At 36.3% G+C, this 26,850-nt stretch overlaps 1 protein-coding gene and 1 long non-coding RNA gene across 2 annotated transcripts; one reads left to right on the plus strand and one right to left on the minus strand.

Annotated features, from left to right (window-relative positions):
- Positions 1-280: 280 nt before the first annotated feature.
- Positions 281-7,665, minus strand: LOC109085936. Its single transcript, XR_002017030.2, has 3 exons — positions 7,606-7,665; positions 4,403-4,505; positions 281-3,490 (listed from the first exon to the last, which is right to left on the minus strand). It is a non-coding gene; the product is annotated as an uncharacterized LOC109085936 (long non-coding RNA).
- A 16,108-nt stretch (positions 7,666-23,773) lies between these two features.
- LOC109085933 (type II iodothyronine deiodinase-like) lies at positions 23,774-26,041 on the plus strand. The gene is made up of 2 exons (XM_042742009.1): positions 23,774-24,319; positions 25,477-26,041. The coding sequence occupies exons 1-2, from the start codon at positions 24,101-24,103 to the stop codon at positions 26,032-26,034; spliced, it is 777 nt and encodes a 258-aa protein (XP_042597943.1). The 5' UTR covers positions 23,774-24,100; the 3' UTR covers positions 26,035-26,041.
- The last annotated feature ends 809 nt before the right edge of the window (positions 26,042-26,850 follow it).

The following is a 26,850-nucleotide window of genomic DNA, read 5'->3' on the forward strand; positions in this document are numbered from 1 at the left end:
ATTGCCTTTAATTGATGAACAAAGACGCTATATACAGACACAGTCTCACTTTGCCAATCAGGGGTCATGAACATGGAATATTTAATTGTTGCTCTTGAAAAGTACTCAAAGTTTTCTGGAAGTTCAGCTCATGGGAACAACATCATAGGGTGATTTTGGAGGGGCCTATGTTTAGACCAGTGGTTATAAAACCACTTTAAAGTTTTTTTTTAAAAGAAAATGTATTAAAATACTACATAAGTTAAATAAGTTTACAGCATCAATAAAACATGTATTTTGTTTTAATAAGGAATAGTGCTTTAAAGCATTTATTTCATGTTTTGATATTCACTTCTATTCAATTTTAATGTATTTACAGTTCTAGTTTCTTTTAATGGGGGCTTTTGAGTGTTGACTTTGATAACCAGGGGCCTTGAAGTCACAAAGGTTGACAACCACTGATCTAGACTAGAGCTCTTGTAATACCATTCTTGATGTAATACTGATGTAATTTAATGAAACATTGTCGTTAGGTGCAGTATTTCAGAATGATTAAAATTGAATGTAATTAGATTGCAAATGCACGTAAAGAGAACATTCAGTCCCATGGTACACTTAGTTTTTCAGCAGCTGTGGTGTTGCTTTGTATTTCAAATGTTTCAGTGTCAGCACTACTGATATTGACTTTTAATAGCTAGTGTCTGTCTAGGAGGGGTCAAAGTCAACATCAGACTGACTGTTTGGACGGAAAGGTTTTTTAAGCCTTACACCTCTATTATGCAACATTACCAACTCTCTTGCTCTCTAACTGTCTTCCTCTTGTTCTCTTACAAAAATATTGGATACCTCTGGTTAAATAATAGCATATGATTAATAATGACCCATGAATGACACTGAAACCACTTACAATCCAGTACAACTGTTCTGTATTAATTTTTATGTTGTTTTGGTTTTACAGAAATAGAAGAGCGCAAAAAGCACTTCGTATGACATAATACTGACTTCCAGACCAAACCATTTAAATTTAATACAAGCCTTCAGTGTTATTCTGCAGGAGGACACTGGGATGCCAAGAAGCAAAGGGCAAACTGAAGCCGCATTTAATCCCTTAACTGTTGATGTCACTCTCGACATAATCCAGTCTCAGACAAAAAGACCTTCTGCCTTTAGGTGAGTTTTTGATGAGAACACAATGTTGTTCAAAGGTGAAAATAGGTAATCCCTTCAATACTGTGGCAAATGATTATATCTAAACAGAAAAAAAGCCATAATATGGATTTGGATTTATAGACTCAGTTGTCCAATAAAAGGCAAAAATGTCAGTCACACAGAGCATGAGGGAAAACTCACACAAAATGACATTCCCATTGACAATATTGGCAACCCCCTAACCCTAACCCTAATCAAAAAATGTCAACCATCACTATTAAAGGAATAGTTCACCATCAAAGATAAACTAAGGTTAAAGTTAGAAAAGTTCAGATAAATTATTGTGACATTTTTTATTAGCTGTTTGGTTTTTCATTCTGACTGCACCCATTCGCTGCAAAGGATCCATAGGTGAGCAAGAGTTGTAATGCTAAATTTCTCCAAATTGGTAATGATGAAGAAACATACATATCTACATCTTGGCCTGAGGGTGAGTAAATTTTGTTTCTTTCCTTCAAAAATATATTTCCAGTGACAATCAAAAGGGATTTACGCCTTTTTTTTCCCCCAAAAATTATTTTAGGGTATTCTCTAGTTTGTAAGAAAAACATCAGCGAAGGCACTACTGGTGCTTTTAAGACTCCAGAAACCATTATGTTGAGCTGAAAAACCTATAACTTTTCTAACCTCCAAAGAACTGTATAGTAACTCCAGACTGCAAAGACTCACCTGGGAACCTTTATTTTTTAAAGTGTATCGTTGAACTACAGTTAAGAATATGTGGCAGCACGTCACCACCTTACAGATACAATTAACTCTTCATTTTCAGGGTAAAAAATACACATTTACTGACTCTGAAAATCCAAGTTTCAGCCTGATACAGCTGTCTTGTCCAGAGATATGTTTGGCCTTGGACCAACACTACTAACTAGCCATTTCTCTCAAGCTGGGAGGCTTTAACATTACAGCCAAAAGGTGTTATGGATGGATCTCTTGATTCCTGACTTTGGCAGAGCAGAGCATATTTGCCTACGTCCCATGAACAGCTGTAGGATAAAGAACTCACTATTAAAAACATTGAAACTGGGTGGAATTCCCATTTACGTAGTTCATTTGGTTACAAGATTTATATCGGCACAGGCATGACTTATGCTACACGGCCACTGTTATTGCAAAGTTCTTAAAGCAAATTTATTTTCACTTGGAAATGAGTATATTGTAATGCATTAATTTATTTTTGCAATAAAAAATCACTTCAAATGCAGTATGGATTTATGCGGTATTGCATGAAGTAACATGCAAAGCAATGCATTTATATTGCCTGTGGTTTGCATTGCATATTCTGAATACCTTTTTAATACTTTATATACAGGTTTCAGGTATTAGCATTTATGCAATATCAATAATAGCAACATGTTATTTTAGAAACCAGAGAGACATGTTACAGCAGGCCAAATAGCAATGATAAAGCATGTCATCTTAGAATGAGATAGCAATTTTTCAAATATATACTGCAGTATCCCCACGAGGACAAGCGGCTTGAAAAATGGATGGATATATGTGGGTTTTTGGGGATATTGGAGCCTAATATATATGTATGTGTTTGTATGGATGGACATGTTTAACTGCATCAGTTTTAACTGAGGTTAAACATAGAATTTATTACATGTATTAAAGATCCTCGTGACATTATCAAGGCCTGTGGTTGAACTCGCCACGTTTACTCCCTCATTGTATCAATTGTTTCCTCTTTACACAAGAGCAGGCCAGTTCTCATGATGAGAAAAACAGAAACCCAGAGCAGCAGAAGAGCAGGAGAGAACATGATGAGTTTCACACACTGAACAGTTAATGAAGTACCTACAACATTTTTTTTTTTTTTTTTTTTTTTTGAGGGGCTGTTGAATCTTGCATATCATGTGTATTCAGTGTGTTACATGTAAAGTTTAATTTTATAATGTCATGCATTTTTTAAAATACACATTGATAATTAAAAAACACCCAATGTTAGCATGTTAGAATGATTTCTGTCATAAGATAAAACGCTTGTATTTTGTTTTGTCATTTGGGATGAAAAATATTTTGCCATTGACCCACAGAGATTTACCTGTCTCTATAGGGATCAGACATTAAACCAGTTAATATCAAATCTGGCCAGACATTCAGGCTGTGTTATCACACAGACGGCTATTTATAGTTGGGCTGACCTAGGTTCAAGTTTGGAGTGATGCTCTGCTGTCAGTTTTGTTGAGACATAAACAAGGACTTCACGCCATGATCGACAGTCTCTGATCTTCTCCTTTTCATTTGCTTTGTTCCAGGAAAAGTGAACCTGCGACCTTCAGGTGGCAGGCATGCCAGTCTGTGGAGTAAAGAGCAGTTTGTTAGTTGAATTGCCATTTGATGCCCAAGTGTCTACCACAACATCCTACAGTAACTGACAAACAACTTCTTCACACACCCCCTTTCTCGCTCTTAAAATCTATTCTTTTTCAAGTCCAAGTTTTATTCTGAAAGACTTTGTTCCAGTCGAGATTTGATGAACGTTAGAGATGATAACAGACTTTGTGCAGCAACTTTTATACACTGATAGAGCAATAGCAATTTCAGTTTGCAGAGGAATTCATTTTTTACTGTAGAAAACTCGGAAGATATCATCACCAGGAGTTCTTTTTAATATACTTCGGTTGAATTGTTGATTTAAACTGTATTGTCCATGCTTCCAGATGTTATTGCTAGCAGGCTGTTAGCTAACAAGTTAACGAGTATCTATATAGCATTTATAATTGTACTGTAAAAATATTGTGTTAGATTTAAGACCGCTGTGCTAGAAATTCTATATGAAAAATATGGTAACAATGGGATGGTATATTGGTGCGTATATTATACAACTTATGTCATCAATTAATGACAAAATGTTAATATACCTACCAAAATTCTCTTTGTACCTTAAAATGTACTGATCCATGATTTTTCTGAGCTTTTCATAACAGGTGATTGCACGATTTAGATTATCAGAAAACGAAAGGAAATGGCTTATGGGACGGTGTTTGTGTCTAACTGTTTTAGGAAAAACAATGCTTTTTATTAAAGTCACATTAATTTTTCTGCAGCTGTACTATAAGAATTGTATTTCTGAGGTGGCTTGGGTGAGATCTAAAGCTAAATTAACTCTGAATAGTCCAACGCATGGGTTGAGGTATGGTATGGTGCAAAAAACCCTTCATGGAACTTATTTGAGCCATATGTGTTACGTAGATCTGAACTTACTCACCCTTTGAAAGTCATGCCACGTCTGGAGGATACGCTCAGTGCCCTCAATGACCTGCACTTGTGGAGATTATTGATTGTGTTGCTTCCTTTAGTCCAGCATGCAACTGTAACAGATATATTAGATAATGGTTTTTAACATTTTAATATATAAACCTTGAATTCTTCTTCATTAAATAGTTTATGAACAATGCTCATTTTTGTTTATGTTTGAGAAGTCTGTCTATTTATGTTTTAATCTGGATCATCAAAAACAGAAAGTGGAAAGTTTCGTTTTGATTCAAAGCATTACTAGAACTAGTTAATGTTGCAAGAATTTATTTTGTAACCGTAATTTGCTGTGTTCATTTTTTAGTTGTTTATTAAAAACAATAAATGTAAATTGCTGAAAATGTACTCATCTTCAGACCGTGCAAGATGAGTTGAGTTTTCTGTTCATTAGAGAGATTTGCAGTAAATGGGTGCCATCAGAATGAGAGTCCAAACAGCTAACAAAAACATCACAATAATCCACAATTAATGCACACAACTCCAGACCATCAATCTTATGAAGTGAAAGTTTGCATGTCTGTAATAAACAAATCCATTTTTAAGGTGTTTTTAACTTCAAACCAGCTAAAATACAAGTTCTCTATCCATAATATTGCTTTCTCCATTAAAAAAGTGTCCATCAAGTGTCCATTAAGGTCTTTTCTGAATTAGGAGAGAAATATACAGATCAAGCAATGTTTACAAGTAAAAACAGTCAGGAACAGTTATAAACAGATAAGTCTGTACTTTTTCACTGGAGGAAGTATTTATTATCATATTGATTATGGACTTGTATTTTGGCCAGAAGCAACAGTTTGAAGTTAAAATGCCTTGATTCTGCAGTTTGTTTTTGCTTCATGACACATTAATTGATAGACTGAAGCTGTGTGGATTATTGTGATGTTTTTATCAGCTGTTTGGACTCTCATTCTGACGGCACCCATTCACATTGGTGAGCAAGTGATGAAATCACCCCAAAGTGATGAGAACATCTCCAAATCTGTTTTTATGAAGAAACAAACTCATCTACATCTTTGGTAGCCATACAGGGCATATAATGGCTCTTTGTTAATACAGCAATGTCTACATTTATTTACGAGTTGCATTCATTTTTTTTCTTTTCTGTTTCTTAATTTCCCTTGGCCAAACAGGAACAACGTAGCCCTCAGTGCTCCATTTACCAGAACTTCATGTTAATTTCTTTTCAAGGTGGATTAAATGGGAAAAAAGAACACGAGATTGGGGGGACAATTCACTACCTTCCAAACTTTCAGGCGACTTGTTTTTCTATAGCAGCTCATCCAGGACAGGACATTCTGTTCATTGTCACACAGGCTCTGACCACACGGACAAAGCCTTTTGTACACAATCAATGTATTCTGGTGTTAATGAAGGCCATTATAGAAAAGAAAGGACCCTGAATCATGGTTCAGTGTATATTTTACCTGTCAGCTAGTAAACGGTAATGAGAAGAGAGGGTTATATTCTTATGGATGGATAATCCATAAACCTGGCATGACTGCGGACTGTCTGGATCGCAGAGGATGATCTGATGTCTGGCTGGAGGCAAAGGGGAGACATTGTTCTGCTTCAGGTGCCGGTGCCAGCTCATTACTATAGCACGCTAGTTCATGGGTTCATGGGTTGTATGAGAGGTGGAGGATCATCTTGATTACTGAGAGATTAATGTAACCGATCAATGATTTCTTGGAAATCTTTGGGGGTGGAGGAGGTAGACCTCTGTCGCATGCATGCTACGAAAAAATGAAGGGAAAAGTCAAATGTTTCGTAAGTGCTCGGATCATATTTCTTCAGTGGCGGTCATTTTCTCGAGCTGTTTCTTATTATTATGTAAGGTTATGATCTTTGTTTTGGTACGGTGCACTTTCCCCCCTGCCAAAGTGGTTTTGAAAGTTATGTAAGGCCAGTAACAGTTAATCGTGTCCTGTTACAGTGTCTCCTGTGGGTTCATATAGTAGCTAACGTTGCTTGTGTGCATGCTTTCTTCTCTATTCTTGGTAAAACACTAAGACTTGACACTTGGAAGCACCGTCTGTCCCTCGTTTAACCGTTTGGAGTAGGTACAAAATCAATGAAGCGTAACTATTAAAGTTCATGTGGAATAAAAGCATGTTTTATTGCTCACAATTGGGGTTTATGATGCTGTTACATAACAAATGCTGTGATAATTTATGTGATCCACAGAAATGCATCATATTTCATCTGCTTTTTTGAAACTGAATGTGCTATTTTTTTTAATCTTTCTTTTCTATTGTAGTGAAAAATAAACCTGAGGTTTTGACATGGATTACACATCCTCCTAAACATGGCTTGACACAGTAATTCTGTGGACTGCTGATAACACAAACTTGACTGGCAAACAATGTCAGCTCCGCCCACTCAACACATTTTTGTGCTCCTTTTTTGTAACCGAGTCTGTGTTGGTGTGGTGAGACATTATGTTTGCTCAGTACACAGCGTATAGTGAACACTCCTGTTAAACTTAAATCTTTTCACAGAAACCGTTGAATTCCTGTGAAAGAGCCGTACGTGGAAAGCCCAGATTATTTTGATGCATTAAGGGCTTGAAAACAAATCTAGACAGACACTGATCTGAATTGGGTGCGGGGTCATTGTCCAGCAGTGTGGAAACTGTTTAGAACATTTGCACTAGTATCGTGGTGGTGAGTTTTGCAGGGCAAGCATCACTATTAATGTTGCTTATATTCAAGGTATTAAACTTCACTGCATAACTCATCCTGCACCATTCGTGCTATGGTCCTGAATGACACCTCATATCACACAGCTTGTCAAGAAGAGGTGTGCTGGTACTTTTCTAAGATATAAGACAAAATTCTCATGACAGCTGATAAGAGGTGAAAAACCCATAGCACCCAGAACCTTAAGGAATCGCATAGCAACATACTGTAAATAACACAAAAATAAAATGTGAATTTCTAAATATTAGTATAAATATCCAAATCACTCATTTTTATAAAGCAACACTGTCCAACAAAGCCATTTCACTGGCTGAGGCAATTTTTTGGGGTTATTCAGTGCTTCAATTGGTAAAGTCTAAAATATAGTAAAGTCTTTATTACCAAAGCTAAAAACGGTTGAATTAAAGAAATAGTTCACACCATAATAAAAAAAAAAAAATGATGAAAATTTATTCACCTTCAGGCCATATAAGATGTAGATGAGTTCATTTCTTCATCAGAACAGATTTGGAGAAATTATGCTCATCCTTTGCAGTGAATGGGTGCCTTCAGTATAGGAGTTCAAACAGCTGATAAAAACATCAAAATAATTCACAAGTAATCCACATGAGTCCATCAGTATTTAATGTCTTGTGAAGCTTACTGTTTTGTTTTCTTACTGACAGTGTACAGTAAATGAAAGTGAAAGTGAAGTAACTTGTGGCCAAGTATGGTGACCCATACTCAGAATTTGTGCTCTGCATTTAACCCATCCAAGTGCACACACACACACACACACACACACACACACACACACACACACACACACACACACACACACACACACACACACACACACACACACACCCCATGAGCACACACCCGGAGCAGTTCCATATAGCTTTTTCTATTACAATTTTTAACTTTGGATATAAAAATAAATATTAAAAAAGCAAATTAAAATATGGATGGATTTATGAATTTAAGAAAGGTGAAAATATAGATGAATTTAAGGAAATTATATATTTATTTTGGACTAAAAAAACCTCTCCTTGTTTCAGGAATCTGTCAGGGCATAAGAAAGTGACTAAAAAAATAAGTTCTGCTTGGGTACACGATTTGTTTTTATTTTAGCTATGACTCAAAGACCACAGAATAAAAACATTGTGTCACTGAGTAACAGTTTTATGCCCACTAACATAAATCAGAAAGTAATTTATTCCACTTGTTTATAGAAACATAATTGTACAAAGTCTTTGGACTCAGTAAATAAATATTCCACGAAAAACATGGTACATCCAGGAATCCTGCATTTTCGACCCTTGAGGTGATGGGGTTCAGATTGGTGTGGAGAAAGGAGATTCATTTTCTTACTCTTTCTTTGCACTCTCTAAAGAGTGACATTTTAATTTGCTTTTAGATTTTCTCCCAGTCCTGCAGTCCAGTCTAAAAATGGCACAACATAAAGATCTGCAGATTATTATGATTTCTTTATCATAAGCATATTTTTCTTTATTTGGCCTATATGTACACTGTTGCTCAAAAGTTTGGGGTTGGTAAAGAATTGTTAATATTTTTTGAAAAAAAGCCTAATGCTCACCAAGGCTGCATTTACTACTGCTACTACTAGTACTAAAAATAATAATGTCAAATATTTTTACCATTTAAATGAACTGTTTTCAATCAACAATAACTTAAAATGAAATGTATTCCTATGAAGGCAAAGCTGAATTTTCAGCATGGGTTTATCCAGTCTTCAGTGTCACATGATCCTTAAGAAATCATTCTTATATGCTGATTTGCTGCTCAAAAAATTATTATTATCAAATTTTGAAAAGAGTTGTGCTGCTTAATAGTTTTGTGGAAACTGTGGTACATTCTTTTTCAGGATTTTTAAATGAATAGAAAGCATTAGAATAACATTTATTTGTAATTATTTTTTTTTTGTAACAATGTAAAACTCATTAATGTTACGTATATACAGTATATTATAAAATGAATATATATATAACATATTTTTAAATGGTAGGTAGTTCCATGTGACTGCATGAAAAATGTGTGGAAGATAAATGGACATATATCATGATTTATGAATCACCAGTAATGCAGAATGACCATCCTGCACCTGCTCTAATATTACACATTATAAACTTATGTGCATATGGATTGCATATGGCTAAATTTCGAATCCTAAGTACTGGACCTAGTAACATGTTTAACAATAGAGCAGTGGTACAAAAGCCATTTTCTTAAGCAGCACTCTATGTTGGAGGGTATTTGTGTGTTACTGGATTTGTAATGGACAAAGATGACATGCATATACATCAGTTATGATAGGCTATACAGGCTGTATGTTTCATTGTTTATGATTATGTGGTCACCAGACAGTGTTTATTCTTGGTGGAAAGAACGCCCAGATGCATTTTTTTTTTTCTCATAGACACACCATTTCACCCCCAGCTGTCTCTCCACCCTGTGCATTCCACCCCACTCAAATGCAGCCAAAATACAGGAAACAGTTCAAACTGTTTATACATGAGACTATGCAAACGTTACTCAAAGACAGCAGGGTTCCTGGGATTTTTCACTTTCCATTTCAGACCTATATAAAAGCCTATATTTCTCTGCATGTGTCCTTTCAGTGAATATGACTTGTGGGCAGACGTTTTAACTCAAACAAAAATTAGGCTAGCTCACCAAAAAAATTAAAATTCTGTCACACTTTCAAACGTATGTGACTTCTTTTTATCTGTATATCACAAAAAGAAGACATTTGGCAGAATGTCTGTGCTGCTGTTTTCCATTAAAATTCCAAGCTTAAAAAAAAAACAAAAAAAAAACAAGAATAACATGACAGTGGTCCAAATGAGCCATGCGTTATATTTTAAGTCTTTTGAACCTACATGACCACTATGGTTAGAAGTAGAATGACATGTAAGTCAGTTGCTGATAGTCTTATCTTTTGCCATAGCTCTCAAATCTCATTGGTGCAATTTGTATACACATACTTTCATATTTAGAGAGTCATAGTCGGTTACAAGACACACAAGGACCAGTGACAATTGGCATCTTTGACAACAAGCCTATAGGGTGAAATGTTGTGCCATATTTGAATGTGCAAGCGCACGATCACATGGACTAAATGGTTCTTTTACATTGACTTTCTTTGTGATGTTGTACATTTATACCTCGTCTGAAGACAAATTAGCACATTTTTTTCTGTGATCAGTTTACACACTGATTAAATGCAAATGACTGTCTCATGAAGTACTGATTTACTCAACAATTTGTGTTTTTCAGTCCCATGGTTCCATTTATGAAGCTTCAGAATCATTTCAGTGTGCTTACCAGCAAAACATCTGCAGAAACATTCGTGCACCTGCCAAACTTGCCACAGCAATTAATCATTTCCAAGATAGTGACCTGGATTTTAATCAGGAAAATATAACATGTCTGAAACAGACAGATGGAAGTGATGATTGTTATCTTCTCTCCCATGCATTATTTCTCCCAGGTTCGTTAATGAGGCCTGGATAAGAAGTGGGATATCGGACAGCACCTAAACATTATTAGTTACGGATTCAGTATCAAGAGATACTGTCTCATTTCATAAAAACTGCACTGAGACAAAAAGCAGCCACCGCTTTAGCTTTCTTTCCATTCTCTCTACATCCTAATCAGTCTTTCTCTTGCTCATGCATGAGTAACATTTTGTCTTTTATTCCACCTGGAGAGATTCCTTGTACAATAAAGCTATGGAACGTGCTGGGCAAGTCTAAATTTCCAGTGTATTATTTTGGTGAATTCCATGTTTCATGGTTTTGTAGTTTGTAAATTTAATGCAATTTGGTATGAGATGTTTTCTGCAAATTGTAGTCATCTTTTTTCTTCTTCTTCCTGTTCTTTTTTTTTTTTTTAATCTGGGGACTGAAGTTTCACTCCTTAAAAAAAAAAAAAAAAAAAAAAAGTACCATAAAAGTATTTTAAAAATATATTTTAACTATTCTTGCCATGCGACAGTTTGGGAAAAAAACTTAAAAAAGGTTCAAACATTCGTTTTATTTTTTTATTATTGCTTGGCCCTAATCCTCTTCCGTACTGATGCTCCAGAAGGAAACACAATGCATTAATTTTTTCTTATTTTCTTGAAATATCTTTTTTTTTCTTTTCATTTAGTACTGCCCTTCGGAAGCAACAGAAGATACTTGCATGTTTCCCGGAAAACAAATTAAGTACAATTTACCTTGATCTTCGAATTCAAAAAGTTTTCACCCCCCCGGGTCTTAATGCATTGTGTTTCCTTCTGGAGCATCAGTGAATGTTTGAACCTTTTTTAATAGTTGTGTTTAAGTCCCTCAGTTGTCCTCAGTGTAAAAAGAAGGATCTCAAAATCATACAGTCACTGCTGGAAAGGGTTCAAATATGCAAATGATGATGGAAAACTAATATTTTTAAACATATTTTATGTAAAATATCTTACTCAGGACAGTACTAAATAAAAAATAACATGCTTTTTTATTATCTCTCTTATTTTGTTAATATTATTCACATTTTCACAGATTCTGCAAGGGGTTCACAAACTTCCGCATACCACTGTATAGTTGAAATGTGTATGGATTCAAAAGACACTGAATATAGTAACCAAGTTGTATGAATTACTTTTCAGAATTTTATGTCATATTAAATACTTTTATGTTGCTTTTGTGTCCCTTCTTAAAGCTTCAATTTTAATCTCCATTTATTGTACATTAACTGCATGACATAGAAAACCCAGCACAATTTATTTAATTTTTCCCTTTTTTTTTTTCACAGAACAAAATCATACAGATTTGGACATGAAAGTGAGTAAATTATGACAAAATCTATCATTTAAAATGGTGAAATAGTCTTTAAAGCTCAACAATGGTTCAATGAGAGTAAAGGGACATACTGTATACAAATGTCAGTGAAATGATTGCAGTAGGCTAATCTTTTTAAAGTTGTTTGCAGAAAAAAGTCAATTTTGCTGATTAATTTACGTCAGAGTTACAGAGATTATAAAGATTTACGGTATTAATCCAATTATCCTCCATCCTGTTATTTTTGACTTTTGAATAATGACACAATTAGCTTAAGTACTAATACAGCTAATGTGCAAGAAGTACGTAAAACCATTGATAAAATCAACCAGGATGCCAGAAAATGTGTTTATTTCATTGTTAACAAGTCACTGACCTTTCACAGTAATGAATATTAAGCATACTGGCTTTGTTGACTATCCTGCGGACAGGTGCTGGAGTAGAATCGACAGTTCTCACAGGAAACTGATCGCTATGCCAGGTAAAGTTTACAATTGTATATTTTTTGAGTTATGGACTGTTTCTAAGAAGATCCCAGAACACCCTTCCAGTGCATTTTCCCTTGATAATGGTGTGAGCCATGCAGAAACAATCTAGTGTTACACACCATGACTCAGGTTTGCCAGAACTCCCGGATGTGTTTATAACTTTTGCACGACTGGAATCAGAGCTTAATTCTTTATCCCGGTTTAAGAGCTTTTTCTTTTTCAAGCATGTTTCTTGTTTCAAAGTTATTCCCTTTTGGGATGAAAGATCAAATGTGGAGTTTTAATGCAAAGAGCAGAAATCCCCTAATTATAATTGAATTTCTTTCTGAACATACATGTTTTTGACCAGGTTTTAGAGCCCAAATTGGAGATCCTGCTAACCTCATGTTCAGACTGCAGAGTTTACACAGACTGTCTAGCAAGCAATACAATTGGCACGGACAAGACAAACAAAACAAAATACACATGAGCGAAGAGAAACTCCACACCAGCATTTCGAGGAAATTTGCAGGAGGTCTCTCATTCGCAAGAATGGAGCCACACTGGGCTTGTGGAAGGCCAAAGTCCTTGACTGTCCACGGTTCACAACTTGAGAAGAAGGATGAATGTGGTGCCTATTTCCTCAAGTAGGCTGTAAAAAATCTACACATGTTTTTTTCTTTTCTTGAAGTTGGCAGACAAATTCCTAATAATTGTTCTGGGGGCTTTTAACTTTTTGGCACATGTTTTCTTTTGCAGTTTCAGTGTTGAGCTGAAATCACTTATTACCATCAAAGCTGATTATTGCACTAATATTTTGGGGCTTTAAGGTCATAATTCAGAGGTGGTAATGTGAGGAAAACTATTTTTCAAAGTTGTTTTCTCAGGGTTTGTATTGAACAACTGACTTTCGAATGCTGCTTTGAGTGCAAACCGTTGTTTAAGAATAAGCTAACCAATACCTTGTGTTGTTGATTTTTGTAGCTGACTAATTCTGCATGAGAAAAGTAGCTTGAAGTGCTTCCAAGATCTCCAGGCGATTTCAAAGTATTCTGGTGGATATTTATTTGTCTCATAGAAAGGCTCTCTTTGTGATGCTTATTTTCTCAGTTTGTTGTATATGGTTTTCACAGGTTTCTGAGATGCTCAGATCAATTTAATATATTTAATTCTAAATATTTAGAAATCCAAGTAATATAAATACATCTCAGGTTGTTGCAACCTATGTAATATGTAACCTGCACCACCCTCATCATTTGCTTGTTTATTTGCTTAAACCTAAAATGCAAATGATCCTCAACTGTAAATTGCTATCATTTTTCAGTCACGCACTTGTGATGATTTGATGAAGTGGCAGTTTGAAGCAATGCTGCTTCTGTCACAGCTGGGCAGGCATGCAGAGAGCCCATAAACCTTTAGATGTAATCCCTGCACATGCATCTGATTCCTGCCAGCGAAACCCGCTGCTGACCCACTTGACAGTTCTGCATTACATTTTCAGTGAAAACATAAGCCGAGTCTGCAGACCCCACTGTTTGTGCTGTTATATAAGTCTGCGCTTGTTCTCAGATTTTGTGGTGTGTGAGAGAGACGGTTAATCCTGTTCTGTGTATCAGGATGAGAAGGGTGAACTGAAGTACAAACACACAAAATCAGGATTCTTTGATAAAGAGAAAGTACCTTGAACAGATTTGATTTAAAATAGTTGTAACATTATACATCTATTTATTTACTGAAAAGTTTGATCAATTTAATCCATCCTTGGTAAAATTATATATATAAGTGCATAACAGACATTTTCATTAGTGCTCCCAGACCTGTTGATTTGAGTGGTTTCCTGGGCGAGAAACCAACAAAACAATTTTAAAATGATTGGAAAGATTGCTGAAATGCCCACAGTAAACTATCCTTACGTTTACAGCACTCTGAGCCAAGTAGCACACAGTCACGCACTTTATGAGACAGTTTAAACCTCTTATAAGTCCAGGAAAGACAGGTTGACGTGGTGCACAGAGAGTGCATTTAGAACGGGTCACCGGTCTCTCTGTTTACACTCGATGCAGAGGTAGTAATTGAATTTTTGGCTACAATCCTGTTATACATTGTTGTGGATAAAGACGTCGCAAGCCAAGTTTGCATTCTAAAGCTCATTGTCTGTTGGCTTAATTCCTGCTTGTACACAGTGCACAGATGGGAGTAAATATTTGTGGGGAACATATGAATCAGTGGAGGCAGTTTACAATTCCAAGCTACAACAATTACACAAACATACAATCCACCTTGACTCACTGAATGACTAAAACGGATGAGGATGTAGTCAACTGGTGTGCTGCTGAGATCATAGCATGTGTTCCTTTTACTGCTGCCACTAAGTAAAAGATAATAGTATTTAATAGTATGTATAACGTTTCCAGCCCTACTCTGCTATTAATTCAGCATTCAACGATAGTTTTACTAATGCTAATTACAATTCTGACATTCCTGGGGTTTGCTTTATGCGATGGCTGATAAACCGAGGTCTGTTTCTATATATTCTGGAGTTTGCTGCGTTTTTGGCAATCGTAAAGTATGCAGCCCCACCTTCAGTGAAGTAATGGTCAGGTTTAGCATTACACATCTCATCATTCATCTAATGTTAAATTAGCCTTATCTAGCAATTATTAACATATTTGGATCAAGTTTTATCTGGCACTGGTGTTATCAGGAGAATTTCATATGTAGCATGTTCATAAATGCAGTTTTTCCTTTCACTTACAGCATTCTTGTCATAGAAGTTGGACATGAAGGGTTATGAGTTCATTTCGTAAGCATTGCTAAGGGACCCTAAAGTCAAAAATTTTGATTATGGTGTGAAAAGTGAAATTTTCCATCTGAAAAAAATCTGAAACGTCATAACGGTTACAAACTCTACACAACCACAGCTTAAGCAGGAAATAATTGATTTGCGGAATAAATAAAAAGTGCCGTCTCAAAATAGTCTTCAAAAAGTGAATGATTATTCTGCTCTGGCAAGGATCTCCTGGCAGCTTTTGCCAATATACATATTTATGTCCCAGTAAACATAAACTGCATAGCATATTATAGACTTTATGGCTCTGCATATTTTTGTAATGTCCTGTTGCCTGAAGTTCTTTGAGGACTTCATTTCCAAAAACAACAATCCATCATACCACATGAATTAGACCGAGCTGAAAAGCATAATTGCGACACTTTTCTGGCTCTGTCCTGGACTTAGTTAGAAAGATGTTGAACTATAGTAGCAAGCACTACAGAGCGTACACCCAAACACGAGCAAGCTTTTTCTATAAGTAAAGAAGACGAACCTGCTGACCCGTGGCAAGTCTTTTTGTTGAATGTCAAGTCTGAGGGATCCCGCCAAGAGCTGGTCATGAAAGGGAGAGCAATATTCATCAATCCTGCTATTGTTACAGCACTATTCATCTGGGAATTGCTGATGTATAAGATAAACAGATTTTCATAATTTCCCCATCCCCTGCTATCCTCCATGATTTCTTTTGGACAAAGATCTAAGATGAAAACGACTATATGCAGCCTCTCATGTAAACACTGTGTACACAAATAGAGATTGATATGTGTGTTTGAGATGCAAATGACCACTGGACAAAGGAATCCTTGTGTTGCTGACCTTAATTGGCTTGGATGAAGTTTCTGGGTCAATGGGATACGAGACAGTGCTGCCGTAATCGTTTTGCTGCATATCTGGATTCACGCTGGGGGGTCATCACCCTGAGATTGAAGAGCTTTGATCGCTGCCTCCAGATGAACTTGGTCATTAGACGTAAAGAATTCATCTGACTTCAGCAGTGGAACTACTTTGGCAAGGAATCGGGAACCTTAGTGTTAAACAACAGCAAACATTGTTGAGGATGGCTTCACACTGTCAATCACAATAGAGAAATATTTGTGGGAGAAGCCACAGCCCTCGACTCACTTTCAATGGGTGAGAGAGTATTGCGTTAAGTATCATGCGTCAGAGCTCCGAATTATGCTCCTCCAACCGCAACAATGATAAGCATCCACTTATCTGCAGCATCTACAATGATGATATAATCTTAATAAACAAACATATCCTGCCTTGTCCTCACAGGCTTGGCCTTTAATTGGAAATGTGAGACTAACATCTATCTATCTATCTATCTATCTATCTATCTATCTATCTATCTATCTATCTATCTCTCTCTCTCTCTCTCTCTCTCTCTCTCTCTCTCTCTCTCTCTCTCTCTCTCTCACACACACACACAATTTCAATTTAGGTGAGCTTTACTGGCATGACAAAAACTGTAGATTTGTATTGCCAAAGCAGTTGCAGATGGTTTGTTTTTAGGTGGTGTTTATTTGAATTAGCTGGGATGTTTACAAGTATTGTAGTTATGGTTTTAATGAAAGTATATGAATAGTTTTTAGTATTTAGTACAAAATGAATTATTGTAAGTGTATAAGTTAGAAATAAAAACAAAATAAGATAAAGTATTAGATTTACAGAGGCAAAATATACATCTAAGTAATATAATAGAGTTATATGGCATAACATAATCTACATGTGCTGGAAACATCAGATCAGGGCAGATTGAATGTTTTCTCTGCTATGGTGACAGGCTCTCTCTCTCTGTCTGTCTATCTATCTATCTATCTATCTATCTATCTACATTAAAAAAAAAAATCGGTCAAATGACTGGCAGCTATGGCTGCCAAACAAAAAAACATAAAATTACAGTAAAATATCTTTATTCAAATAAAGCGCAAATATAATAATTTTACAGACATTTTCATTAAAGGTTTTACAGAAAAACACTGTTATTTTATTTGTTTGAATTAAGATATTTTATTTTAATTTGACAGTTTTTGTTTGGCAGCCATTTGACTGTTTTTTAAATGATTTTTTTTTTTTTTTTTACAGTTTAAAACTGTAATTAATGGATTATTCCCTGTTTGAATTATGATATTTTACTTTAATTTTACGGTTTTTGTTTGGCAGCAGCTGCTGCAAGTGATTTGAACGTTTTTTTTTTTTCAGTGTAAAACCGTTATTTTTTCCTAGGATCTAGGCTTTTTCCAAGAATATGACAGCACTTAATGTTCTACAGATAAACACTGTTATTTTGCACATTATTACAATCAAAAACCTTCAATAATGTGTCAAAGCATATTCAAGATTGTAAATTGACATTTTTATTTTATACATTTTAAATGAAATACATTTAACATTTAAAATACTGTACTAATGAACATAAAACATTTTCATTAAAATTGTATAAAATGTTGAATTAAATACTCTCAACTTAAAACTAAAGAAATACAAAATCGATACATCTACAAGACTGTCACTCTTTCACTCCACTATTGATTTTAAAACAATTTTACTATTCAGATGTAAATTTACATTATCAATAAATTCTTCCCCCAGGGGAACTGAAAAATTAAAAATTGCATTTCTATCTTATCAGTTAGGGTTACTCTTATGATGAGCTCATGATTTATAAAAAAAAAAAAAAAAAAAAAAAAAAAAAAAAAAATAGATTTGTACTGTTTGCGGATAGCTTTGTATCTTGTATTTTCCAAATTAGTTATATATTGTAATCCACAATATTCTGACTCATGTGGGCTCCATATATTTCCGATAATATATGTAGACAAACATAACATTGTATTTTAATTCTGAATCCTAGCTATATATAGGTGTAATAAGTAAAATCAAAACATACAACAAAGACCAGAAGTGACAGACACGGCAGATAAAAAGCAGTCCTCATCCAAAATGCCAGTAATCAGCTGGATCCTTGGTGTATCTAGGGGTGTAAAAAAAAAAAAAAGATTATGCCACAAGACACCTGTTTTGTCTGGCTTTAAAACAAATTAAGAGCAATGTGTGAAAATGTGTCCAAGTCACAACATCTAACTACTGGGGTGCCTCAGGGCTCAGTTATTGGACCGCTTCTCTTCTCTGTCTACATGGCATCACTAGGGTCTGTCTTTCAGAAACATGGCTTTTCACATCACTGCTATTCTGATGACGCTCAACTCTACCTCTCATTCTATCCTGATGATCCGATGATAGCTGCTTGCATCTCAGCTTGTCTAACAGACATTTCTTGCTGGATGAAGCACCATCACCTTCAACTCAACCTTGCCAAGACAGAACTGCTTGTGGTTCCATCAAACCCATCGTTTCGTCACAATTTCTCCATCCAGTTCACATCAACCATAACTCCTTCAAAAACAGCCAGAAACCTTGGAGTTATGGCTGATGATCAGCTGACTTTCTCAGAACAGGTTGCTAAAACTGCCCGGTCCTGCAGATTTGTTTTATTCAACATCAAGAAGAAGATCAGGCCCTTTCTTTCAGAACATGCATCACAACTCCTTGTTCAAGCTCTTGTTCTGTCCAGGCTGGACTATTGCAATACTCTCTTGGCAGGTCTTCCAGCCAGTTCTATCAAACCTTTACAATTAATCCAGAACGCAGCAGCAAGATACATTTTTAACAACCGAAAAGAATGCACGTCAGTGTCCAGTGTCCTGAAGGGTTTAGCTTCATCCCCAATTAGACACACCTGAACCAGCTAATCAAGCTCTTACTAGTCATAGAAACTTCCAGGCAGGTGTGTTGAGGCAAGTTGGAGCTAAACTCTGCAGGACACCGGCCCTCCAGGACCAAGTTTGGGCACCCCTGCTTTAGACTTATGTGCCTTCTAGAACAGTGCTTCCCAAACCTGTCCTGGAGGACCCCCTGCCCTGCACCTTTTGTATGTCTCCCTTATCTAACACACCTGAATCCACTCATCACCTCATTAGTAGAGACTGCAAGAACTAAATTGGGTGTGTCTGATTAGGGAGACGTACAAAATGTGCAGGGCAGGAGGTCCTCCAGGACAGGTTTGGGAAGCACTGCTCTAGAACAGGGTTAGTCAACGTCGGTCCTGGAGTGCTGATGTCCTGCAGAGTTTCAATCCAACCCTAATCAAACACAACTGAACAAGCTAATCAGTGTCTTCAGGATTACTAAGCCTACAGGCAGGTGAGTTTTTTTCAGGGTTGGAGCTAAACTCTGCAGGATCGCGGCACTCCAGGACTGACATTGCCTATCCCTGCAGTCTTTAACTCTTGTATTATTTATTATGTTTATATTATTTTTGAAAAATAAAAATAAAAATGAAAAAACTTGCCCATTTTAGACTTGCACTCCATATATTTACTAACTGGGTGTTTTCTTAAAAAAAAACTTAATACTATAGCTTCTCTAATCTTTTTGTATTCTATCTATTTGTTTTCTTTTATTATACAATTAACAAAAGCAAAAAATGCCTCTAACACTACATTGCTCTATTTTTTATTCTATCTGTTTTCTTTTTATTTATTATATGATTAAAAAAAAACCTTGCTACGTGTACTGCATTAAGCTACTGTAACTCAGACTTGTTATAGCACTTGCATATCATTGCTCTTTTGTTGATTTTGATTGCTTCCATTGTCCTCATTTGTAAGTTTCTTTGGATAAAAGCATCTGCTAAATGTCTAAATGTTATAGTAAATGAAAAAAAATGAAAAAACAAATAGTGTGACTATTCCATTAAATATAATGTTAATATGTCTTAATGTTCATATGACATGAATACTCACTTCCTCTGAGGATCATGTAGCAGAAGATTTTCATTCCTAAAACTTCTGGATCATGAGGGGAAAGCACATACACAAACACACACACACACACACACAAATTAATATGAATTTGTTTAATAAAACAATACTATTGACTTACTAACAGAGACATGGTCTTGCAAAAATGTACTCACCAGCTCCATACAAAACCTTCACATTAGATCCAAAATTGTGGTTTGCATGTACTACTGTCCTTCAGAGTCCAAGATTTCAGGTCATCTCTGTTAAATGAGTTTACATGACAGTGTTCTCAGATTACTCAATCCAAAATTCCATCACTTTTCATGAGTTTGATCTTAAAACTAACTGACAGTAGGGTTGGGTGATATGATACAAATGAAATAAATTTTTCAGATACAGTAGTTTGATTTAACATGAATTAAATAATAAAGAACTTAACTAATTAAATGTAAAAATGACACTTTCTCTTAGTAGTCTTGTTGCTTGATTAAAATTCTGATCGTCTGCAGAAGGTAATGTTAGGTGAAATTATGCTGCTGTCACTTTAAGAACTAAGTGGATTTCCCGCTTCACTCATTTTAACACCACGCGTGTCCTGCTCTTTATTCCTCATTCATGCTTGTTTCTTTACCAAAATGTCAATAACTTTAAAGGGTTAGTTCACCCAAATATTAAAATTATGTCATTAATGACTCACCCTCATGTCGTTCCAAACCCGTAAGACCTCCGTTCATCTTCGGGAACACAGTTTAAGATATTTTAGATTTAGTCCGAGAGCTTTCTGTTCCTCCATTGAGAATGTATGCACGGTATACTGTCCACGTCCAGAAAGGTAATAAAAACTTCATCAAAGTAGTCCATGTGACATCAGAGGGTCTGTTAGAATTTTTTGAAGCATCGAAAATACATTTTGGTCCAAAAATAGCAAAAACTATGACTTTATTCAGCATTTTCTTCTCTTCCGGGTCTGTTATGAGCGCGTTCACAACACTGCAGTTTAGTGATGTCCGGTTAGCGAACGAATCACTCGATGTAACCGGATCTTCTTGAACCAGTTCACCAAATTGTACTGAATCGTTTGAAACGGTTCGCGTCTCCAATAAGCATTAATCCACAAATGACTTAAGCTGTTAACTTTTTTAATGTGGCTGACACTCCCTCTGTGTTCAAATAAACCAATACCCCGGAGTAATTCATTTACTCAAACAGTACACTGACTGAACTGCTGTGAAGAGAGAACTGAAGATGAACACCGAGCCGAGCCAGATAACAAACAAAAGATTGACTCGTTCGCCAAGACATGGTCATATATGGCCCAGCCCTAGCTAACAGTATTAGCACTTACTAACAAAACACAGTAACAGAAACTGGTAGGATATTGAGTTATGTAATCGTGATTATTATCTCACTTTAATGCATTGAATCTTGATGTAACTACAGAACATTATATACAGTACTTTTCTTTTGCACGTCTGTTAGCCATTGGTATAAATCTGTGTCCATATTCGTGTTTGTTCATTCTCAATCGTCATCTCACAACCCAAATTTGCTCAAAATATGAAATTAACAGTCAGACGTAAAATAATCCATGTAAAAGCCATTACTAGTGGACCGACTGAAGCAGGACTACAGAAGCCGAGCAATTTGACGGGTAAAAAAGCGCGCACACTAGTGACTGGCCAGATTCCTGAGTGGCGGTCTGATTAACCAATCATGATCAGAGCAACACTGAGAGACAGCAAATACTGTTGCAACTATAGAAAGAAAACTTGTTTTAAATGAAAGATTAAAAATGTATTTATTTTTATTTGTAGACTGTTACATTTAATTAATTGGTCAATTTGGTTAATTGTTGTTATTAGTTTTTTTTTTTTTCACATATGCTTTCAACCAGGGTTAGGTGCATCTGTGCTATTCACTGTACATCCATCATTTCCCTCCGATTTTAGGGTTAAGTTAGGGTTAGGTTTAGGACTATGTTTTAAGACAGGATAAACAAAATATGTTGATTCAGAAACAGGTCTTGGCAAAATCATGGCAGCCGTGTGTGTGTGTACATGTTTGGCTATGCTTGTGCAGTTACATTGACATGACCAATAATGACCCTTTTGTATTTTAACAAATCCATGATCTTTCCTTTAGAAACTTGTGCAGCTGTGGCATTTTCTATATTTTGGCCCTTTACTATACTGCAGTGTTACACAACCTGTTGGTTAACCCTCAGTCCACTGTAACGTAAAAATACTGCCATAATTGCACACAAGTTACAAAATTTGTCTACAAGCTTATATTTAACAGCATAGGCATTTCAAGCTGTTGATAACAGTAGATTGTTAAAACCTTTGTGATATGAGACAATGTAAAGGGAAAATGTTGAAACTTCTCATCAGAAAGTGACAGTCTGTATTTTAGTTATTCATAAGTACAGACAATGTATTGGCCCTAAGCCAGAGTGATGTTCTGTCATGTACATTGTTGTCCTTGCTGTCCGACTAATTTAACAATAATTGAGCAGTTTGATAATTCATGTATTGTCATTCATTTCAACACTATGCTAGCACCAAGGCTTAGTCTTGTCACCTTACAGCAAGGTATTTCCATAATACAAAAACATGAACATTTGACAAATTGAGGATTCTAAATTGTCCATATTTGACATATATTGCATGCTGGGATACATTCCAGTACTTTCAGACACTTTTCTACATGTTCTGCTTTTTCTAGTATTCAGATGTCTCTAGGCTCTCACACACTTGTTCATATTTTTCTTATATTGCATGATATAACCAAGATGGTAGTATGCCATGTAAGTGTATTTGTTAAAGTTGATTTGTTTTTGGGGAGTTTGAGCTTGTAAAAAATATGTGTGCATTTTTCTTCTCTATTCAAAATTTCTGTTGTAAAGCATTTTGGTCAGCTGATGAAATCAGCTGATGTGTGGGCAAAGGCCTGAAATTTTCAACCTGGAGAGCAGTGCAGCTTGTACTCTTTAAAAGCAGACAGGCATTGTATGATGCAATGAACAGTTTGCAATATTTGTGCTCAGAATGACAGAGTTTGAATGTAAAATGACACCTAAATATAAAACTTTACTTTAAAATCACAAAGAAAGAACATTAAATTGTTTGTATGGACATAAATATTAAATACAATGAGCTACATATTCAATTACAGATTTTTTTTTTTTTTTTTTTGTAAATTTTTAATTTAAGAAAACAGGAAAAAATACTGTATACATTATACAGTAATTAATGAAAATGTATGTAATTTGTCTTTGATGATATATTACCTAAAATAACAGTTAATTTACAGATATTGTTTGTAATTTTACTTAGTTTTGAATATTATTTAAAATAACAGAAAACTATTGTAAGTCTATCTATCTATCTATCTATCTATCTATCTATCTATCTATCTATCTATCTATCTATCTATCGGTTTTAAATACCAACTGACAGTGTTCAATAACTTTTAGACCTCGCGATATCATTACAAAACACATTTATACGCATATTGATTTCATGCCAATCAGTGCAAACGTGTCTCTTCATGCAGGCCCACGTAATCTCCTTTTGTAATCAGCAACTGATGTTAAAAAGCGCTGAATCTGTTTTCATCTTTTATTGCATGTTCCGTCCGGAGAGAAAGCCCACGTTATGACGTCACGCTCCCACCAGCCCCGCGGGCTTTATTTCAGAGCCCGGAATGATTTACGGTATAAAAAGACGCAGAGCGACTCAGGAACCTGCCCACCGGGTAGCCTTTAGTTAATTGTAAAGCGGAAAGGAGGGGGACGTTTGGCACCAGCGCTCCTCTGTGCGTAAAGACGCCTGATGTTTGGACAGACGCAGACTCGGGCTCACCGCGCGCAAACGCCCACATCCTTAGGTCGGCTCTGCTTTCTTTAGGTAAATGAAAGTTTCCTAGAAGGGGGACGGCAGAGGAGATGATATCTGACCAGGATGAGTCGGAAAGGTGAACTTAAATAAGCAAAAGTGCGCGTCAACCACCTGTTATAAATCAGCGCGAAATGGGCATGCTTAGTGTGGACCTCCTGGTAACTTTGCAGATCTTGCCTGGTTTCTTCTCCAACTGCCTGTTTTTCGTGCTGTATGATTCGATAGTGCTAGTAAAGCGTGTGGTGTCACTCCTGAGCTGCTCGGGCTCCACGAGTGAGTGGCAGCGCATGTTAACCACAGCCGGCGTGCGCTCCATATGGAACAGCTTTCTGCTGGATGCCTACAAACAGGTAAGCTGAGAGCACAAGACTCGGTCTGCTCACTGTGGAGTAGGCTATGACTCAAACAAGTTCAAAGGGCTTAGAGGATTATTTGTCTTTGTTGTTTTAATGTTAAATAGACATAATGCAATGTTTGGTTAGACTTCAGTGTCCACGTTACAGTAGCTATATTTACTCTTAAGTAGCTAGGCTACTGCATAATTTCAGTGGACACACAGTGATGTCAAATTGGCATTTTCATTATATATACATAAATATATATATAGATAGATAGTGACATTAAGTTAAATGGCTGAAAATATGTTCTTAAAAGCATTTCTTTACAGTCTGGTGTACATCCTCCAACTAATTTTGAATATATATTTGCTCAGTCTTCAAAACGTGACATTTGGTGCAATTCTAATCCTTATAAAGATGTGTGAACTTTGCCCTCCAGACAGTCAGCAACCTCTCCGGTCAATGCTCTTAATTCATTAAAAGTCTGGATTCACATTCCTGTTACTTTTTAACTAAAAATCAATCAAATCACACAGTGGGGTAAGATACACTAGCTTAATGTGCATTCATTGTCCTCAACCATTAACTATATCATTGTTTGGCTACAAAGTCTTGCTGAGGTAAACATTTAGCGTAAAAATAATGTCAATGACTCAGATGTTTTTTTTTTTTTTTTTTTTTTTTTTGGCATAGCCAGGATGAGTTTTATGTGTGTTAACACTGTGCCAAAATTCATATGCCCTTATAAAGTCACAGAAATGGCATTTTCATAGACATCTGACTACAAACAAATATTTGGCTCAAAAGTCTATTGTGAGATCAAGAGAGATTACTTTATCTACAAGATGCTTAAAAGTTCTTACAGATGGTGTTAAAAGGTGCAAGCCCAAAACATTGATTTAGAGCAGTGACAAAGCCCCAAAGAATTTGTGTTTTTATTTATTTTTTCTATGTATACAACTGTGAATGTGAGATCTCAAGCCTGGTGACGCAACTCGAGTCTCCATAACAACAGAGGCCAATAAACCCATTAAGCCAAAGTGAAGTAATTTTCAGTGTAGTCATGACACTAATCTTTCTGCTGGCCACTAGGCATTGTGGCTCATTGCCCATGTTATTCTAATTTCCTCCAAAATATTAATGTGTGAATGTGGAACTGTTTTGTTCAGGTGAAGCTGGGCGAAGCTGCTCCAAACTCCAAGGTGGTGAAGGTTCCCGGCATCAACAGATGCTGGAGCATCAGCGGTAAGACCCACAACGAGTGCCATCTGCTGGACTTCGAGTCTCCTGACCGCCCGTTAGTGGTCAACTTTGGCTCGGCCACTTGACCCCCCTTTATAAGCCAGCTGCCGGTTTTCCGGCGGATGGTGGAGGAATTCTCGGACGTGGCAGACTTCCTGCTTGTCTACATCGATGAGGCTCACCCCTCAGACGGCTGGGTGGCTCCTCCCATGGAGAACTTTTCGTTTGAAGTGAGGAAACACCGTAATCTGGAGGAGAGGATGTTTGCCGCCCGGACACTTCTGGAGCATTTTTCTTTGCCTCCTCAGTGTCAATTGGTAGCAGATTGCATGGACAACAACACCAACGTAGCCTACGGTGTGGCCTATGAGCGGGTTTGCATCGTGCAGAAGAATAAAATCGCTTACCTTGGGGGTAAGGGTCCATTTTTCTACAACCTTAAAGATGTTCGGCACTGGCTCGAGAAGAGCTACGGGAAGCGGTAATTTCTTTTTATTTGAGGTAAGATGTCATGTTGTGTGTTTTGTGTAATGCTTTTATTTTTTTATTTTTGTGTGATGTTGAGGGGTTTTGTGGTTTTGGTGATTTTTTAACTGTTTGGCTCCGGTGGAAACACTTGGGCTAGGCTCCAGGTCATTTTCTTGAATTGTCCAAAATGATCAGCAGGTGTCCTACATTCCTAACCACTTTACAAAAAGAATGAAATGAATATAGACTTTAAATACTGACAGTGTGGTTTGCACTTCAATTTTGAGATTACATTGTTGCCAGCAAAATGATTTGTAGATGCACTATTAATAAATTGTTCCTTTGCGCTTAACATAGAGTTAAAGTGTGCAATATTTTTATGCGACACAACATATTGCTTACAAAAGAAAACCAAATTGCTGAAAAGAAGAGAAAGCACAAGTACCCAGCTTTTATATGAAAAGAGAATAATTTATTTTTATTGACATTCAATGTTTATTTTAATATGTGGCCTGTTTATGCGCTTGTAACGCTTTCCCTTCCCCTCTTCAACTGACAATCGTTCATATTCCATGTACCATCAGCTTTTACATCCCTGATACACTGTTCAGTTCATTTGCACCGGTAATAAAAGCATTCCTAGCATCCCATTACGAAAACTACTAACTCATTCGGCCCGTATTGTACCTAATAATCACCAAATGAATGGCCTCAGCCACCAGACTTAGCTTCCTGCAGTGTACAGGAAAGCTGATGAAAAGTTATTTTACTCCTGAATGTTAGAGAAAAGTTTTTGAATGTCGTCGACAGATAGGCAGTTGCTCATTTGGGTC

This window comes from Cyprinus carpio, chromosome B17 (assembly GCF_018340385.1).
Source record: "Cyprinus carpio isolate SPL01 chromosome B17, ASM1834038v1, whole genome shotgun sequence".
Lineage (NCBI taxonomy): Eukaryota > Metazoa > Chordata > Actinopteri > Cypriniformes > Cyprinidae > Cyprinus > Cyprinus carpio.